Source organism: Excalfactoria chinensis, chromosome 19 (genome assembly GCF_039878825.1).
Source record: "Excalfactoria chinensis isolate bCotChi1 chromosome 19, bCotChi1.hap2, whole genome shotgun sequence".
In the NCBI taxonomy this organism is placed as follows: domain Eukaryota; kingdom Metazoa; phylum Chordata; class Aves; order Galliformes; family Phasianidae; genus Excalfactoria; species Excalfactoria chinensis.
The window spans coordinates 3,374,090-3,389,943 of record NC_092843.1 but is presented as its reverse complement, the minus strand read 5'-3'; the positions used below and the strand labels follow the sequence as shown (position 1 = coordinate 3,389,943).

The following is a 15,854-nucleotide window of genomic DNA, read 5'->3' as shown; positions in this document are numbered from 1 at the left end:
ACCCAGCCAGAAGAGCCGCTGGTACAGAAGTCTTTGGGAGAGCTCTATTGTATGAGTACCAATGGCCATTGTCTTGGTGGGGCAGTGACCAACTCTATGGGCTCCATCCTTGCTGGAACAGCCCCCAGCCATGGAAATGCCAACACAGCAGTCTGACAATAGCATTGACATGGTACTCATGTGTCCCCCTGCCCTGAGCAGCCCATGGCGTTGGGTGGGACTTTGGGTGAGGCATGAGCATCGTTGGTTCCATTATGCAGATGGGGAAGACTGAAGAGGGGGGTAGTTGGCTTGGTTGAATGCCAGATAAGGGGATGAGCATCACAACTTTGGCACCACGGCTCTGACAATGGGTAGGTCCAATCCTGACCCAAACCAATGGGCATGGCTCAGACCCATGCCTCCTCATCATCCTCAGTGAGCCACGCGCTGCTGTCATTCAATGAGGGCTTGGCATCCCTGGGCTGTGGGGACTTTGGGAGGGCTGTAGGGCGATGCTGGCCCCGGGTACGGGGCAGGCGCTGCCCCAGTGGGGTGGGGATGCGTGAGGGACTCTTCCCAGGCCGGTGGTCCCTTCGTGGACGCACCTTGGGGCGCAGCTTCAGCTTGTAGATGGAGGGCACACGCTCGGGTTTCTTCAGGCACCGCCGGGCTTTGGGCACAGTGCTCCGCGTGGTCTGCTCGCCCACAGCTGGCCCCTCCATGGACCCCCCAGCTGGGATATTGGCACACTGTGTGGCTGAGGGCTTTGAGGACATGCTGTTGCCCATCCCCACAGGACGCAGGGGCCGACGGTTGCGGGTGAGCTCCTCCAGCACCTTCCCATAGTCAGGGGACTGAGAGTGTCCCCAGCTCCCCCTCAGCCCTGAGATGTCCGTGTCGTGGCTGCAGACCCTCCTTGGCACTGCAGGGCTCTCATCATCCCTAGGCAATGGGCTCGGGGGAGGACACTGGGGTCTCTCCCCACCAGGACAGCTCTCACACCCATTTGCAAAATGGCTCAGAGGGGTGGGGGGCCGGCAGATGGCTGAGCTGGTTTTCTTAGGGGTTTTAACATTGCTGTCCTGCTTTGGAGGTTGATTCAGGGAATTTGGGTGTGATGATGGATGGCTACGTCCAAGGGTTCTCCAGTTCCCTTCCCTGGGGCTTTTCCTGCCCTGCTCTGTCCTGTGGGCATCCTGCTGCAGACTGGAGGCACAGGTCTTGATGGGGCTGTGGGCTCGGGGTGTCACAGAGGTGGGTACCCCTACATGCCTGGAAGCTGCCCTGGATGAGCCACCTCCTTGCTGAGTGCTTTTGGGACGTGGTGGTGCCGGGTGGGCACTGGGGGCTGTGCCTCTGTTCTGTGCTGCTGCCTTTGGGGGGTTCCCATGTGGCTCCTTGGGGGTCCCTACAGTGCCCCGGGATGGGGTGGGTGCCCGCTGTGCAGCCCCATGCCCGGGGGAGATGGTTCTAGCAGGTGACCTCGGTGTTGGTGTCCTGCAATCAGAAAGAGCCCGAAGAAGAGAGAGACCTCACATCCAGCCCCACATCAGTTACAGAAACGGGAGAAAAAGCACTAGAAAAGGAGGCAGTTTAGGGTACAAAGCCACTCAGAGCCTCACCTGCACGAAGGGACCCTCTGGGGCTGCCCCGGCTCCTGGCGGGGGCTGGGGTTGGTGTGGGTCCAGGGATGCTGGCGGTGGCCGTGGGGTGCCCAGGTGATGGGGGGCAGTGGGCTCTGTGAGCGGCTGACCAGCAGAGTGGGGTTTGCATGGCCGGGGGCTGAGGGGGCTGCACAGAGCCGTACTTCATGTTGCACCGGCTGCTGGGGGGGTCTGGTCCTGGAGAGCTGTTTGTGGGCTGCAGGGAAGGACAGAGCTCAGTAGGGACCCCTTCCATTGCAGAACGCAGCCTCATGGAGCCCAGAGCCCCCCACCCTGTGTTGTTAGTATGGGGCGCTCCTGCAGGGCTGAATTCCACGCTAAAGGAGCTTTGGCCTTGTAATGGTCCCTCTCCTTCCAAAAGTCTGCCATGACCTCTAGCGGCCACCGGAGCCACCCAGCAAAAGCCATTCACCCAAAGCGGAGATTTATCAGTAAAGCATCAGGATTAGATCTCCTGCCCCTGCAAACACCCCGACAAGCACCAACAAGCACCCCCAAAAGCACAGACAAAACCCCCAAAAGGAACCAACAAAACCCCCAAAAAGCAGCAAACAATGCAAACAATGCACCCTTCTCCCTTTCCACCATCATAGCCAGGGCTGGGGGTGAGGGCACTCACAGAGCGAGGTGCAGCGGCACGGGTCGTGCTTGTCCAAGTAGTGCTCCAGTGTGTCCCAGCCGCCCCCGACCCTCACCATGACGTGCTCCCGCAGGATCTGCACCCAAAGCCACACAATGTCAGCCCTGCTTTGCCCCACGCCAATGAAGCACGGGGGGCTCAGATCCCACTGCTGTCCTACTGCTTGTATTGTCAACCCAGTGAGAGTCAGGATGGCCTTGTGGGAACCTCCCTTCCACTGATCCCATTGGGTAATGCTCAAAAACCCCACACTGGCCCCATTTGGCAGATGAATATAGGGAAGAGGCTTTATGGGAGCAAAGTAGGACTCCTGCTGTCTGTGCCCTGGGTGCATGAGATGCAGCAGACTCACCCGAACGAAGATGAGGGTGTCGGAGCCACCCACACGGTATTTCCCATCGGATACTTTGATCATGGGGAACTGGACAGGGCAGGTACAGCGGCTCACCAGGTGCTGGACCTGTGGACAACAGGATGAGTCTGCACCAGGGCTCATGGCTATCCCCACCATCTCCATTCCCATCATCCTAACCCCCACTCCCATTGTCTCCATCAACCCCATCACCACCTCTCCATCATCCCCAACCCCATCCCCCTTATCCCCATCCCCATTCCCACCCCCCTTTACCATCTGGTCAAGGTTGTGGAGGTCCCGAGGTTTCTTGGGGGGACGGGATGGGGGGGTGTCTGCAGGAGGCAGGTCCATCTCTTGGCGGAGCTCCTCCTCGATCTCCTCTTCCATCTGCACCAGGGTGGGGGCACACATGCCGAAGCGAGCAGCACGGCGTGCCAACTCGAGCAGGCACAGCACAAAGTTCTTCTCGTTCTTCCTCAGCACCAGGTCCTCCGTCTCGAACATCAGGACGTCTGGGGCAGGGCAGGGGTCCAAAAAAGGAGAGGGTTAAATTCATAGAGGAAAACCCTTCCCCTTGAGCATCTACATACAAAGATGTATCCGTGCTTGCCGTGATGTTTTACAGTGTCCCAGAGTCCCACCCCACTGGCTGGGTGAGCTGAGGGCATTTCACCTCATGGCACTGCTGTCAGTGGGGATTTGGGGACACTCTGCTCAGAGCCAGGACGGTTCCTGGTGTCCTCATGGCCATGATGGCCATGCACAGCACCATGCCCTTTTCAGTCCCAACCCCAAATGTTGAGCCCATAGAAGCTTGTTCAAGCCCAGCTTGGTGCAGAGATCCCAGTGCTGGGGTGGTACCAGCTTTGGGGACACAGGAAATCACCAAGAGTGATGCCAGGATGGTGCTGCTGGAGCATTGGGTCTTACCGTTGATATCCATCTCCTTCCTGCACCACTGGATGAAGTTGGAGATGTTGTCCCTGGCCTGGAAGGTGCCTGGCTGTGCTGCTGGGTTGCAGCTGACGCCAGCGGTGGGCAGGTGGAGGTGCTGGGCTGCACTGGGGCTGGCGTGAGCGAAGTCCTCAGCCACACGAGTGATGTGGTTGGCGTGGGAGCAGAGCACAGTCCCCGTCTCCAGCACCTCCAAGAAGGTGCTCACCTCGATGTCCAGCTCATAGAGCTCCTTCAGCCACTCGGCCAAGTCCTCCTTCATGGCATACAGGTACTGCTGGCTGGATCCATAGGGGCGGATGCTCCGCACCGCTGCTCCCGGCGTCCCCATTGTGCCATAAGACCCCAAACTGGGAAGAGGCGAGGGGAAAAGGGTGGTGGGGATGTGAGGAGACACCCCAGCCCACCTCCCCACCCCACTCACTGCGTGCTCTGTACCACCAGGAGGGTGACAGCGGGGTGCTGGAGCACTGCTGGGGTCCAGGGCTGTGGGGCAGCAGAAATTGCCTTCCTGGGCAGTGGGTGTTTTGTTTCTTTCCCAAGAGCTGTTCTCTTCTCCTTGGTGATAAGGGACTGGCTGCAAACACTCCCTGTTAACCCTTCAGTGCCTGCTCCTCCTCCAGGAGCACTGCTCCTCCTCTGTGTCCCATTGGGTGGGACAGTCCCCGGGAATAGAGGGCAGCCCCTCAGCACCCCATGCCTCTCAGAACCCCAAAAAGAAAGCAAGGGGGGGTTGCCCCCCTTCTCACCACCCCCGCACTCCCCTGCAGGTGGTGACATGGAGGCCTACCTGCAAATCACCCCAAGTCTTATCCTGTAAAAAAAAGGATCATGAAGAGGGGTTCCTTCGCATGTGTTCCTTTGGGGTTTCTTGCTCTGTGCTCTGTGAGTAAGAAGCTGAGCTCCTCCATGAGTGGCACAGCTCCAGGAGCTGTAGGGAAGGAACGATGGGCACAGCAATGAGTGAGTGGGCACCACAGGAATCTGCTGCCCCTCATAGGCTTCAGTGCAAAACGAGGGCTTGCAAAAGGAAATCTGCCAGCACTGTGGGGCTGGAAAAGGCTCTGGTGAGCCTGGGGCATCCTTGCTGTGGGGGGCACCATCGTCTCCCTGCTGAGGTTCCTGTGGATTAGCCCAGTGTCATTTTGGGGGAGGAAATGCAAGAATCTCAGCTATTTGCTATTTCCCAGGGCTGCAGAATGCGTGGAGGTCGCCTGGCATGTCCTACAAGCAGCCCAGGAGGAGAAAAGGAGCCTTGTGACACTGAGAGGATGGTGACACAGCTCAAGGTGCATCTCCAACCCCTCACCCTGCACCTCATGGGGTGCAGGAGCTGCAGCCGGAGCGACGTACAAACATTGCAACACCATCTCCACAGGCAAAACAGCACCCGGCCAATGGGCAGCATGTGTGGGATGCCTCGGCATGTCATGGCATGAAGGAAAGCAAACAAGGGGAGCACACATCGCTTGTTTTCTTTTGGGGGAGATAGTTCCAGAAACCAGCCCCAACCCTCCTGCATGGACAAAGCAAGCAATGCCCGCTCCAGCCCCAGCTTCAGTACAGACCTTCTGGAAATCACAGAATCAGGTTTTAATACATATACAACAGCCTGACATGAAAACAGAGGGGAATGGCAGCAGTGTGAATCCGGAGGTTCATTTTATTCACCGTCAGGTCTCCAGGCCCCTGAAAAGCTGCAGGTGATGCTGCATCATTACCACCTTATTCAAAATGAAACACTGCAGCCTCGTCTCTTTGGCAACATCAGAAAATCCCCTGAGATTTTGAGCTGCGTGTGTGTCCCGTGTCTGTGCAGGGAGGGTTTATTCACAAATGTCACAGAAAACAAACCCAAAGGCTCCAAGATCTCAAATCAGAATAGGACTGAAGGGGATACAGGACTCAGTACTACTGCAGAGAGACACTTGCCCTGCTCACGAGGGATGAGCAACCCTTATTAGACAGCAGAGAATCCACCCTGACCATCCCCTGCTGCCCTCCAGCCCCTCTGTACTGTCTCATAGCTCCTTTTTTTCCCTGTTCCTTCACCAAAAATCTCTACCTCCTCCTCAAAACCACACCATTTTGTTCAGAGCGCACTCAGAGCTGGGCTTGGCCTGGGCTCCGCATCCCACTGGCCCCACATATGGGGCAGCAGGGCCCCAGTAGCCACCTGAGACTGTAAACCCATGTTTATAGAGACATAAACCTATGGTTATGTCCAAAAGTCTCTTCTTGTTTTAACCAAAATCAGTCTCAGTTGCTCATTTAAAACCATTGAAGCGCCAGAGCACCCATCAGTAAGGCAGTTCTCTGCCTGATCATGGAAAAACAATATAGGATTAATAAAAAAAACAGTCCTGGCTTGTAAAAAGAATCCTGAAAGTTAACAGAAATGGTGTGTTCGCAGTGTCCATGGCTTATAGGTGTTCTTACGGCTGAACCACAGCCCACCTGGCTATAAGGGACCCTCCATCCCAGCCTCATTGCTGCTGTCCATGGCGCTGGGTCTGGGGATCCGGGGACCCCTTGGCTCAGGCAGTGGGGTGGGCTCAGCCACCATTTTGTCCCAGTGATGCTCAGCGTTGGCTCAGAAGAGGATGTGCCCACTGTTGGCATCCCAGCAGCCCATCCACGGCAGCTCAGCAGCCCACTTGCCATTGGCCACCACCTGCAGCTTGGCTTGGTTGAACCGCCAATAGTGGTCATCCCGAAAGAAGTAGAGGAAGCCATCGCGGTGCACCACGGCCCCTGTTGTGCCAGGGGGCACACCATCCCAGTCTCGTAGGCTGCGGGGGTAGTAGGGCTCCAGGGTGAGGGTCTCCTCGCTCAGCACAAAGTATTTGGCCCCTTTGAAGAGCACCAGACGCCGGAGCTGTTGGAAGTAGAGGGCTGTGTCGGGGTGGCGGGGCAGGCCGTGGGCACTGCACTTCTGGGGGAAGCCAGACTTCAAGGTGGAGTGGTGATAGTTCCAGCATCGACCACCTGGGATGGAGAAGAGAGAGGATCAGTGACTGTATGAGCCAGGATCTGAGATGCACTGAGGGACCCCAGAGTCATCAAGGCCAACTGCTAACCTCACACTGACAAGTCTAACCACGTCCCCAGGCACCACATCCACACATTCCTTACCTACCCCCAGGGATGGGAACTCAAACACATCCCTGGGCAGTCTGTTCCAATGCTGCACAACCCTCTCTGTGAGTAAGTTTTACCTGGCACTGAACCTAAACCTCCCTTGGTGCAACTTCAGGCCATTTCCTCCTGTCCTATCACTTGGTCCTCACAGCCTATGGGTTCTACCCATCCCAGAGATGACCTGGCCCTGGTTAAGTTCCTATTGGACTTCCCCATAGAGTGGGAAGGGAAGAAGCAACTCGAGAGTATAGCAGCAAATTGGGCTCTCTTGGTGCCTATGCCATACTTCTGCAAGAAGGGATGGGGGTGAAAGGTTTTGTACAGCAGGACAGACATCACTCACACCCCTCCCATGCTGGGACAACTATAGAAACTCACAGCAGCCCCAGATATCCCCGCTGCAGCTGGGGCCATCCCCACAGGGACATGCAGATTAACAAAAGCTCCTTTCTGCTCCCAGCTCTGGCCCTGCAGAGCAACTTATGGCTCTCCCCCCAGCTGCAACAACAAAGTCCCTTTCTGGTGGGCTTGGGAGTGGTTTCCATGACAAGTTCAGGCTGACCTCAGTGTCCTGGCTGCTTGGGTTGACCTTCCTCTGCCCCGACAGCTGTGCCACAGGCAGCTTATGGATGGCAGCAAGGCACCAGGGACAGGGCACAAACCATGAGAACTCAGATCTCAGCTCATCTCTTTGTGGCTGCACATTTTTGAAGAATATTTTCTCCTAAAAAATGTGTCTGCTTTAGTTTTTAAACCCAGGGAGTGCTGCCCTCTGGACTGGGCTAATGGGGAAACTGAGGCACAGGGCAGTGGGGGTTGATGCAAAGCTAATTTGTGACCACAGCACCCTGGAGTCTGTGACCATGTGTAGATGTCACACTAAGGGACATGGTCTAGAGTCACAGCCATGGGTGGATGGTTGGATTGGATGATCTTATTGGTCTTTCCAACCTTAATGATTCTATGACTCATTGTACTCAGCAATGTCCCAGCCTTTGGGCACAGCATCAGGCTGGGATGCAGGTCGTAGACCTGGACAAACCGATCAACACAACCTGCATCTCACTGACCTTTGAAGAAGTAGAAGCTGTGGCTGGATGGGGAGTAGGCACAGGCATCGATACCAGCAGGCAGCCCTGGCCAGCGCACGTGCAGGGGTTGAGGCTGGCTGGCATTGCCACTGGCTGACACCACCCAGAAGTGGCTGCCCTTGAAGACATACAGGTTGTGTTCCGTGTCTGCAGGGTAGAAGAGATGATGAGGGTGAGAAGCTTCATACCACGTCCCAAATCCAGCACCGTCCCACTGCGCCATCACCTCTTATCCCTCCAACTCCTGTGGGATGCTCATATGGGGCTGAGGACATCCCATCCCATCCCATCCCATCCCATCCCATCCCATCCCATCCCATCCCATCCCATCCCATCCCATCCCATCCCATCATTCTGGGAATCCTATAGAGTGGGGAGAGGCTGCTGGAGAAGTTGGGAGTTTTGGGGGTGAGGGCCTTTGGACACACACCAGCAGTTATGGCATCAAAGAAGGAGTGGCAGTAGTAGGTGTTGAGGCTCCGCCGTTGATGTTCCTCACCATACAGGTCCCCACTCCAGTCTTGGAAATGAGTGAAGAGCCTTCCTGGCAGCTGGACGGTCAAACCCCTGGAGGGCTTCCCTGAGACAGAGCAAGGTGAGAGTCATGGAGCAGGGCATGGAAGCAGGAGCACAAGGCTGGCAAGACATCAGAGGGCATCAAACACTTGATGCACCCCAGCCTGGTTCCTATTGCCCTCAGTAACAGTGGCATGGACATGCTCCCACCTCTGCTCCTCACCCTCCACCCCAAAGACCATCTCAAGTAGCACCCAATCGATGCTCACCATACAAGTTCTGGATGGCCAAGATGTCATCCCAGTTGAGAACAAAGTCCTTGCCGAGCTTCTTGTAGTAGGGTGACATGAGGGCACTCTTGGTGGGCGAGTGCTCCAGCCCCAGTGTGTGTCCCACCTCGTGTGCAACTACCACAAAGAGGTTACGGCCTTTGCCACTGTGCAGGGACCAGCGCTCGGCGCTGTCGAAGTGGGCCTCTCCACGTCGGGGGAAGAAGGCGTGGGCCAGGGCCCCTCCTGGGGACAAAACAGCTCTGGGTTGCTTCAATAGGCTTCAATGAGAGGCCTTTTCCAACCCTAACGATTCTGTGATTTCAAGCACTGTGTGAAACCCAAACCGTGTCCAGAAGGGATGCGGCAAGTGCATAGTGGGAGGGCTCCTTGAAGGCCATCACTGTGCTTTAATCATGACCAACTCAACCACCTCCCAGGAGACCTACAGGACTCAGGACCCCAAACCACCTTCACTCAAGCTGCTGGGTACAGGGAGACACCACCTCCATCCCAACACCCCCCCAAGCCAGGAAGAGCCCCCGTTGTAGAAGAGAAGCTTACGAGGATGGAGCGACCAGCACCTGGCCCATCGAAGGCATTGTTGAGCCCATCGTTGTGGTCCCCATGGAAGAAGGTCAGGCGGATGTCAGCCGGGCCATCCCGTGCTTCCCAAAACACCAGCGAGGAGACGTTGCTCCAGAGCTCAAAGGCAGCCCTGACAGCCAGGCGTACCTCGTGCTGCGGCAGGTATGGGGGCCAGTTCACCACGCGGTACGTCAGGTGCCTCTTGTGCCACTTGCTGCCTGCAGGACGGGCACAGCACTGAGATGACACCCAGCATCCCACCTGACCCTGCATGCAGAGCACTACTGCAGCAGGACACACGGCATCAGGACACAAGGCATCAGGTACCAGGACCGACTGCTCCAGTGGATATTAAAGCCCAGCAAGGTGCCCAGAACAAAGCCCAGCTGGGGACATCCTGCTGCTCACATCCCGGTGCTGCAGCTGGGGCCGGTGACCCGGCTGAGGTATCCCGCAGCGGCTGGCAGGGTGCTGGCTGACAAAGCCCTTTGCTGGCTCAGCTGTAGCTTCCTGCTCCAAGGCAGATAAACAGCCAGCTTAGCACAAAGCCATGCGCCTTCCTGCCCGGCGCCGGACACCCTGTCCCCTCCTCCGTCCTTCTAGTGCTGCTCCAGGCCCCAGTCTGCTGCCAGCCGGGTGCCTCAGCATCCCTGCAGCAGCGAGCTGAGCAGCTGAACGACTTTTGCTACCCTCAAGAAGGAACTTTTGAGGACCACAAGCTGAAGATGGAAAGCAGAGATCTGAGCTGCATCCTCCCCCATCCCTTGGCTCCATCCAGCCGCGCTATGGGCAGAGCTGACAAGGCACAGAGCCCTGCTTTCGTCTCACCCTCATCTTTCCCATATCCCATACTGCTCCCAGCCCTCCTGCCCTGTAGGAACCGTGCTATCCATCCACCAGCCCAGCACTCCCAGCCCAGACCCCAGCGCTCACCGTGCTGCATGGAGCGCCGACGGCGCGGGGCAGCGGGGCGGTTCTCCCCATCGCCCGTCCCACAGCGAGGACGGCCCATCTGCCGCAGCGTGGGGACATCCAGCACCCCGCTGGGAGGGAGGTGGCTCACACGCTGGAAATCCCTACAAAGGAAGGGAGATGTCAAAATCCTGCCTTTCCCGATAGCGATGCCTGAAGCCCAGCCAGGGCTTCCAACCCGTGCCAGCTTTGTGCCCCGCTGGCAGGAGTGCATCCGGGAGATATAATGCCAAATCCCAAACACTTTGAGATCTCCAAACTTCAGCCTCTCTGCTGACATTGTAATGGGGACAGCAGGCCATAAAAGGCAAATAATACTGCGCCAATGAGTCGTGTTTCTCGGCAGCTCCTGCTTTAGTATCTGGCAGTGAGGGAGCCCTGAGTGAAACACATTGCAAGGGGCACAGATCTCCCATGCATTGGGGAGGTGCATTGCTGCTGATGTTAAAGCAAAGGCTCCTACCTCAGTGCTGCTGTGAACCCCACAGGGCTGAGCTGGCCTGGCTGCGGTGCTCCCAGATAGCCATATTTCTGCAGGAACAGCTGTGGGGACAGAAACGGGGCAGGGGATGGACATGGGATGGGTTCAGGTTAAGTTCACTTGTGTAGGGATAAAGATGTGGGAGAGAGCATAGCAAACCCAGGAATCCCTGTCTATTGCTTCATTAGACCTTGATGATTCCTATGACATGAGTCCACACACTTGGACAGCTTCATGTGCTTTTTTTGACAGACCTTGCGATTTTGGCCATGGCCCCATAGAGGCAGACCCACACCAGGGGCTACCAGACCCACATACCCACATCCAACCACCAGCAGCTCAATGCCATATTCACAACAACGGCTACAATGCAGACTTCAGCATGGCCAGGCTGGGCAGGGCCAGCCCCAAGGCTGTAGACCATCCCCATCCCACCTCAACCCTGATTCATCACTATCCCATCCCTACCTCCATCAACATCTCATCCCTAATCCCATCCCATCCCACCCCCATCCCCAGGCAGGATGTGCAGCTGAGTAGGGACACACTTGGGGCAGGCGGCTCTGCCAAGCCATTCTTCTCCTTATCGTCCATTGTAAAGGATGGAGATGATCATCGGGCTGAATTTGCTCCAGCACATAAATGGCATTTCAAAGCAAACAAGCATTTCCCCATGCCCCGGCTGCCCCCATTCTGAGAGGTTTAGCAGTGATTTTTCCAGGAATGCTCCACACCCGTCTCCTCCATCCCACAGGGACAGGCAGAGCCGCCCCCCCGCATCCTGTTAGTGTGAAGGCACTGCATTAAGGGGACGGGGAATTAAAAGGGAAAGTGGTTGCTTGGCCACGCACATCCCTGCACGTGGGGATGTGGATGGACTGTGAGAACCTTGAGCTGAATGTTTTGGGTCTCAAATGCCCTGCACTGCCCATGTCTTTCCTACCACAGCTTTTCACAGATATTAAGGTAAGAAAGGACCTCAAAGATCTCCAAGGCCACCCCACCATGCTCACTGCTCACACCCCTCAGCACCACATCCCCATGGATCTGAACTGCCTTCAGGGATGGTAACCCATGGCAGCTGTTCCACTGCATCGCCATATTAAAGCATGACAACTGGAAGCTGGTTCCTGTCCCGTAATCCCATTCATGGAGCATGAAAATGATTTTTCTCCACCATGAGCTCATAAATACTTGAAAACCCATCTGGGCAAGGCTGGATGCATGGCAAGAAGAGAACAGCCACCAGAGCAGCTGCTCCTGAGCATCACCAAAATGTTCACCACTGCTCATTACTGCCACTTTCCTGATCACCTCTGGCTGTGGCAGTCAGACACTTCGGGCACCATTTGATGCCCAAGACCAGCAGCATTCAGCCTGTTCTACCCCCTGCAGGGAATGGCTCTTTTTCATACAATGGGAAAAGAAAAACAGCAGGAAGCCAAGAGCCATGAAATATGCCCAGCTCCTCCTCCGCATCAGGAGGGAAACAAGGAGAGGAAGGTCTGGCTGCCAGGATCACCGTGGGGCTGCAGGGGATGGAGGGGCCCTTCCAGGCACACAGCCCTTCCATACAGCCCTGGAAATCAGCTGAGAACCACAGCCAAGGAAACACCTTACTCCGACTGCAGGCATCCCGGGTGGCAGGCAGCCAGCGGCACACAGCCAGACCTCCCTCCTTGGGACTGGGACAACAACAGCCCCCAGACAGCCCCCCCCCACCCCGCCAGATGCTCCATTCCTGGCCCCTTTCCACCATTGAAGTACCAAGAACACTCAGACGAGCATCTTCCCCTGTCTGCAGGGCTGTTTGCAATGACCGTGGTTCCCCCTTGGGCACAATGCAGCCAACAGCATCCCATGAGCCAGCACAGGCTGAGCATCCCCAGCTCCATTCCACATCACTTTGGTACCAGCTGGAGCTGGGACAGCTTCCCTGCTTGGTTCCCTGCAGATACAGCGAGAGCTGGAGCCAGCACCACCGAGTTTTGGCACTGTTGGGTTTTGGCACCATTGGGTTATGGCACAAGCATGCACAGGTTGCTGCCTGCTGGGATGGTGGGGATGTTAAAGGTTCTGAAGTCTCCACCTCCCTCTGCTTTCCTAAACACATTCCTGTCTGCATTCACAGCCCCTGAGGCACAATCCTCATGTCTCTTTGTTTGTGTGTAATTGTATATATAAAGTTAAAAACACACACACACACACACAGATTTACAAGAAGGGAGATAGATCCAGAGCTGGGTTGTCCTCCCAGTGGGAATTGGGGTTGGGGGCTGACCTCATGAGTTAACACGGGGCTGATGGGGATGCCATGTTTGCCATTGGCAGGATGGGAGCAGGAACATCATACATAGAACCACAGAATGGTTTGAGTTGGAAGGGACCCCCAGAGGCCATCTGGTCCCACTGCCCGCAGTGCACAGGGACACCCACAGCTCCATCAGCGCTCACAGCCCTCCAGCCTGACCCTGGGTGTCTGCAGGGATGGGCACCACTCTATGAGCAGCCTGTGCAGTGCCTCATTGCCTGTACTTTAAGCAACTTCTTCCTTATACTCAGTCTAAATCCCCCTTTAAATCCCCTGCCAGGTTGCGTGCTGCCGAGTGCCGGCCCCGCTCCTACCCGGCCTGCAGATAAGGAGATGGCTGAACGTAAACATGTTTCCAATTAAACATCCCAACTTCAGCTGCGGTTGTAATGAAAACGAGCGCAATGAAAACTAAACCCAAACGGACATTTTCACCTCTAGGCTCCCACAGCCCTTTGTCGCTAACTTTGGCCATACTAAAAGCAATAATAACACCAACTTTAGAAGCAACGTCTGATGTTAAGTGACAATTTCAGCTCCCAAAAGGGACAGCAGACCGACGTCCCGCTTAGAGAAAAGCCAAACCCCGCCACGTCCCAGCACCCCAACCCCCCTCCCCGCCCGCCCCATTCATTCCCCGCACCGCTCTCCTACCTCCGCCCGCCGTCGCTCTCCCCGCACCGCCGCACCCCGCACGACCGCCAACAGCAGCAGCAGCCCCAGCGCCGCCCGCAGCCCCATGGCCGCACCGCACCGCACCGCACCGCACCGCACCGCACGGCTCCGCTGCTCCTCCCGCAGCCCCGCCCGGGGTCTGAGCTCCGCCCGCGTGTGCTGAGCGTGCCCCGGGGCTGCGGGAGTGCCGGGTGGAGAGAGGTGGGTGCAGGGTTCGGTGCCCCTCCGCCCCCCCCCGATCGAGCGCTGGGGGCTGAGTTTTCCTCCAGCTGTCCCAAACCGCTGCGGTTCTCCAATGGATGCTTCCCTTCTGTTTGCTCCCCGCTCTATTTTGTTCTCATTTAAAACCAAAGCGAAAGGATGTTTTGGCTGTGCTTTGGTTCGGAAAAACAATAGGATGTGACTTAGGGCTGCTTTGTTTCCGTGCCAGCTCTGATCACACGCCTCTTGTAAAGCCCACGACCCCTCTTTCAGTCCAGCCCCCACAGCTCTGGGAGCGGCGGTACCTGCGGGGCTCTGGGCACCTTGAGGCAGCACAGGGAGGACAGAGAGGGTCCAAAACAAAGGGATCGGAGCAATGAAGGGAGATGAGGAATAGGGAGAGGCTGTCAATGGGATGGGAGGAAGAGGAGGGGGCTGGGTGATGGGGAGAGGGGCACACACAGCGGGCGCAGGTCGGAGCTGCGCTTCCTTTCCAAACAAGAGCAGCTCTGTCTGCAAACGCAGCCGTGTTTGGCTCGTCTCTAGGAAGCGACCGATCCATCTGCTGTTCCCCTTAAGAATAGGGGTGAGGAGGAAGCCTGGCTCGGGCCCAGCAGCAGCAGGAAGCACCGTGGCTGCTTGTAGTGCAGGGAAGGACTGGGGGCACCTGGTGCTGCTGCATCAGCTCTTGCTCACGACGGGTGGTGCCATGGGGTGGGAAGAGCTGGGGGTTGGGGCCCAGTGGGACATGGCACACAGCACGGGGCTGGTACCCGCTGTCAGTGCTCTCCCCACAGCTGGCAGGGTATCAATAAGGCACCAGCACTCACCTGGCCATGGTGGGGAGCTGTGGCTGGCACAGCACCAAGGCTGCCAGCTCTGATACTCACCCGCAGGGCTGAGCCCCATGAATCACTGCCCAGGAACCAGTTACAAAACAGTGCTGGAATGGCACCCATACAGCTGAGCAGCAACAGTGTTTACCGTAACTGATAAGTGAATAGCAACAGCGTTACTCCTCTCCGGGACTTCCTGCCCGCACCAACACCACGCACAAGAGCTGTAGGTGAAACTCCATCTGCCTCCCCTGCAGCACAGCTCTCCTCCAGACCCCTCTCTTTGGGACTGGAGCACCACCCAAGCTCCAGCAGATGTCACAACATTCAACAACAGGCGTGGAAGGACGGCTCGCTCTTCCCAGCCCTTTTGCCAAAGCAATTTCCCCAGCAACACCATCTGCTAGGGACGGCGTCCCACCAGCTCCGTGCTACCCTGGAAATGGGAATTCCCATTGCTAGGTTATGCAAAGCAGCCCCAGCCCCAAACCCTGAGCTTATTTTGCTCTCCCTGCTCAGCTCTTTTTGCCTGTGTTTCAGCTCAGTAACGACTGCATTGGCATCCTCCCACTAGGCTTTGCTCCATAAAGGCATTGTTGAGCTTGGCAAGGGAGAGATGTGTTTTTATAAATAAACGCCAGCATTCCACACAGGACTGATTTCCAAAACTAAAACCTCACAGCATAAATATATATATATATATATATATACTTCAGGCTGGATCATAAACAGAGATGGAGGCAGCACGGAGCTGCTCCCAGCCTGATGGGAATCACCTCTCACGTTTCTCACAGCACCTTCTGGGCAGAAATTCATTGCAGGATTTGCAAGAGGTGCCCTTCATTTTCAATCTGGCTGCTGCTGACATGCCAAAAAGCAAAAGGGAACCTGCTTACCTCACACTTACCCTGCTGAACTTTAGGTAGTGGCTAAGAAAAGCTGCAGCGCTGCAGGGCTTAGCAAACAGCTGGCGGCAATGACACGGTTAAACCATCATCTGGCTTTATATCTTTTACAGACCGTATCTTCCCAAGGCTCCCACATTAATTTAACTCCCTGCACCAACTGAAAACCACAAGTGCCAGCAAACCAGCACCGCCCCTTCCCTGTCTGACTTGTAAGACAAAACAGCTGCTGACAAAGATGTTTCCACGGTCTTAAAAAGCATGTAAGAACAC

General features: G+C 56.4%; 2 protein-coding genes across 2 annotated transcripts; both read right to left on the bottom strand.

The window, feature by feature from the left end:
• Window positions 1–23: 23 nt before the first annotated feature.
• Window positions 24–4,078, bottom strand: GAS2L2 (growth arrest specific 2 like 2). Its single transcript, XM_072353675.1, has 6 exons — window positions 3,572–4,078; window positions 2,915–3,153; window positions 2,639–2,746; window positions 2,266–2,362; window positions 1,605–1,842; window positions 24–1,479 (listed from the first exon to the last, which is right to left on the bottom strand). The coding sequence occupies exons 1-6, from the start codon at window positions 3,924–3,926 to the stop codon at window positions 390–392; spliced, it is 2,127 nt and encodes a 708-aa protein (XP_072209776.1). The 5' UTR covers window positions 3,927–4,078; the 3' UTR covers window positions 24–389.
• Window positions 4,079–5,168: 1,090 nt separating this feature from the next.
• MMP28 (matrix metallopeptidase 28) lies at window positions 5,169–13,889 on the bottom strand. Its single transcript, XM_072353565.1, has 8 exons — window positions 13,619–13,889; window positions 10,636–10,715; window positions 10,134–10,276; window positions 9,197–9,418; window positions 8,613–8,858; window positions 8,258–8,407; window positions 7,807–7,974; window positions 5,169–6,583 (listed from the first exon to the last, which is right to left on the bottom strand). Exons 1-8 carry the CDS (start codon window positions 13,703–13,705, stop codon window positions 6,189–6,191), a joined length of 1,491 nt encoding a protein of 496 aa, XP_072209666.1. The 5' UTR covers window positions 13,706–13,889; the 3' UTR covers window positions 5,169–6,188.
• Window positions 13,890–15,854: the final 1,965 nt, after the last annotated feature.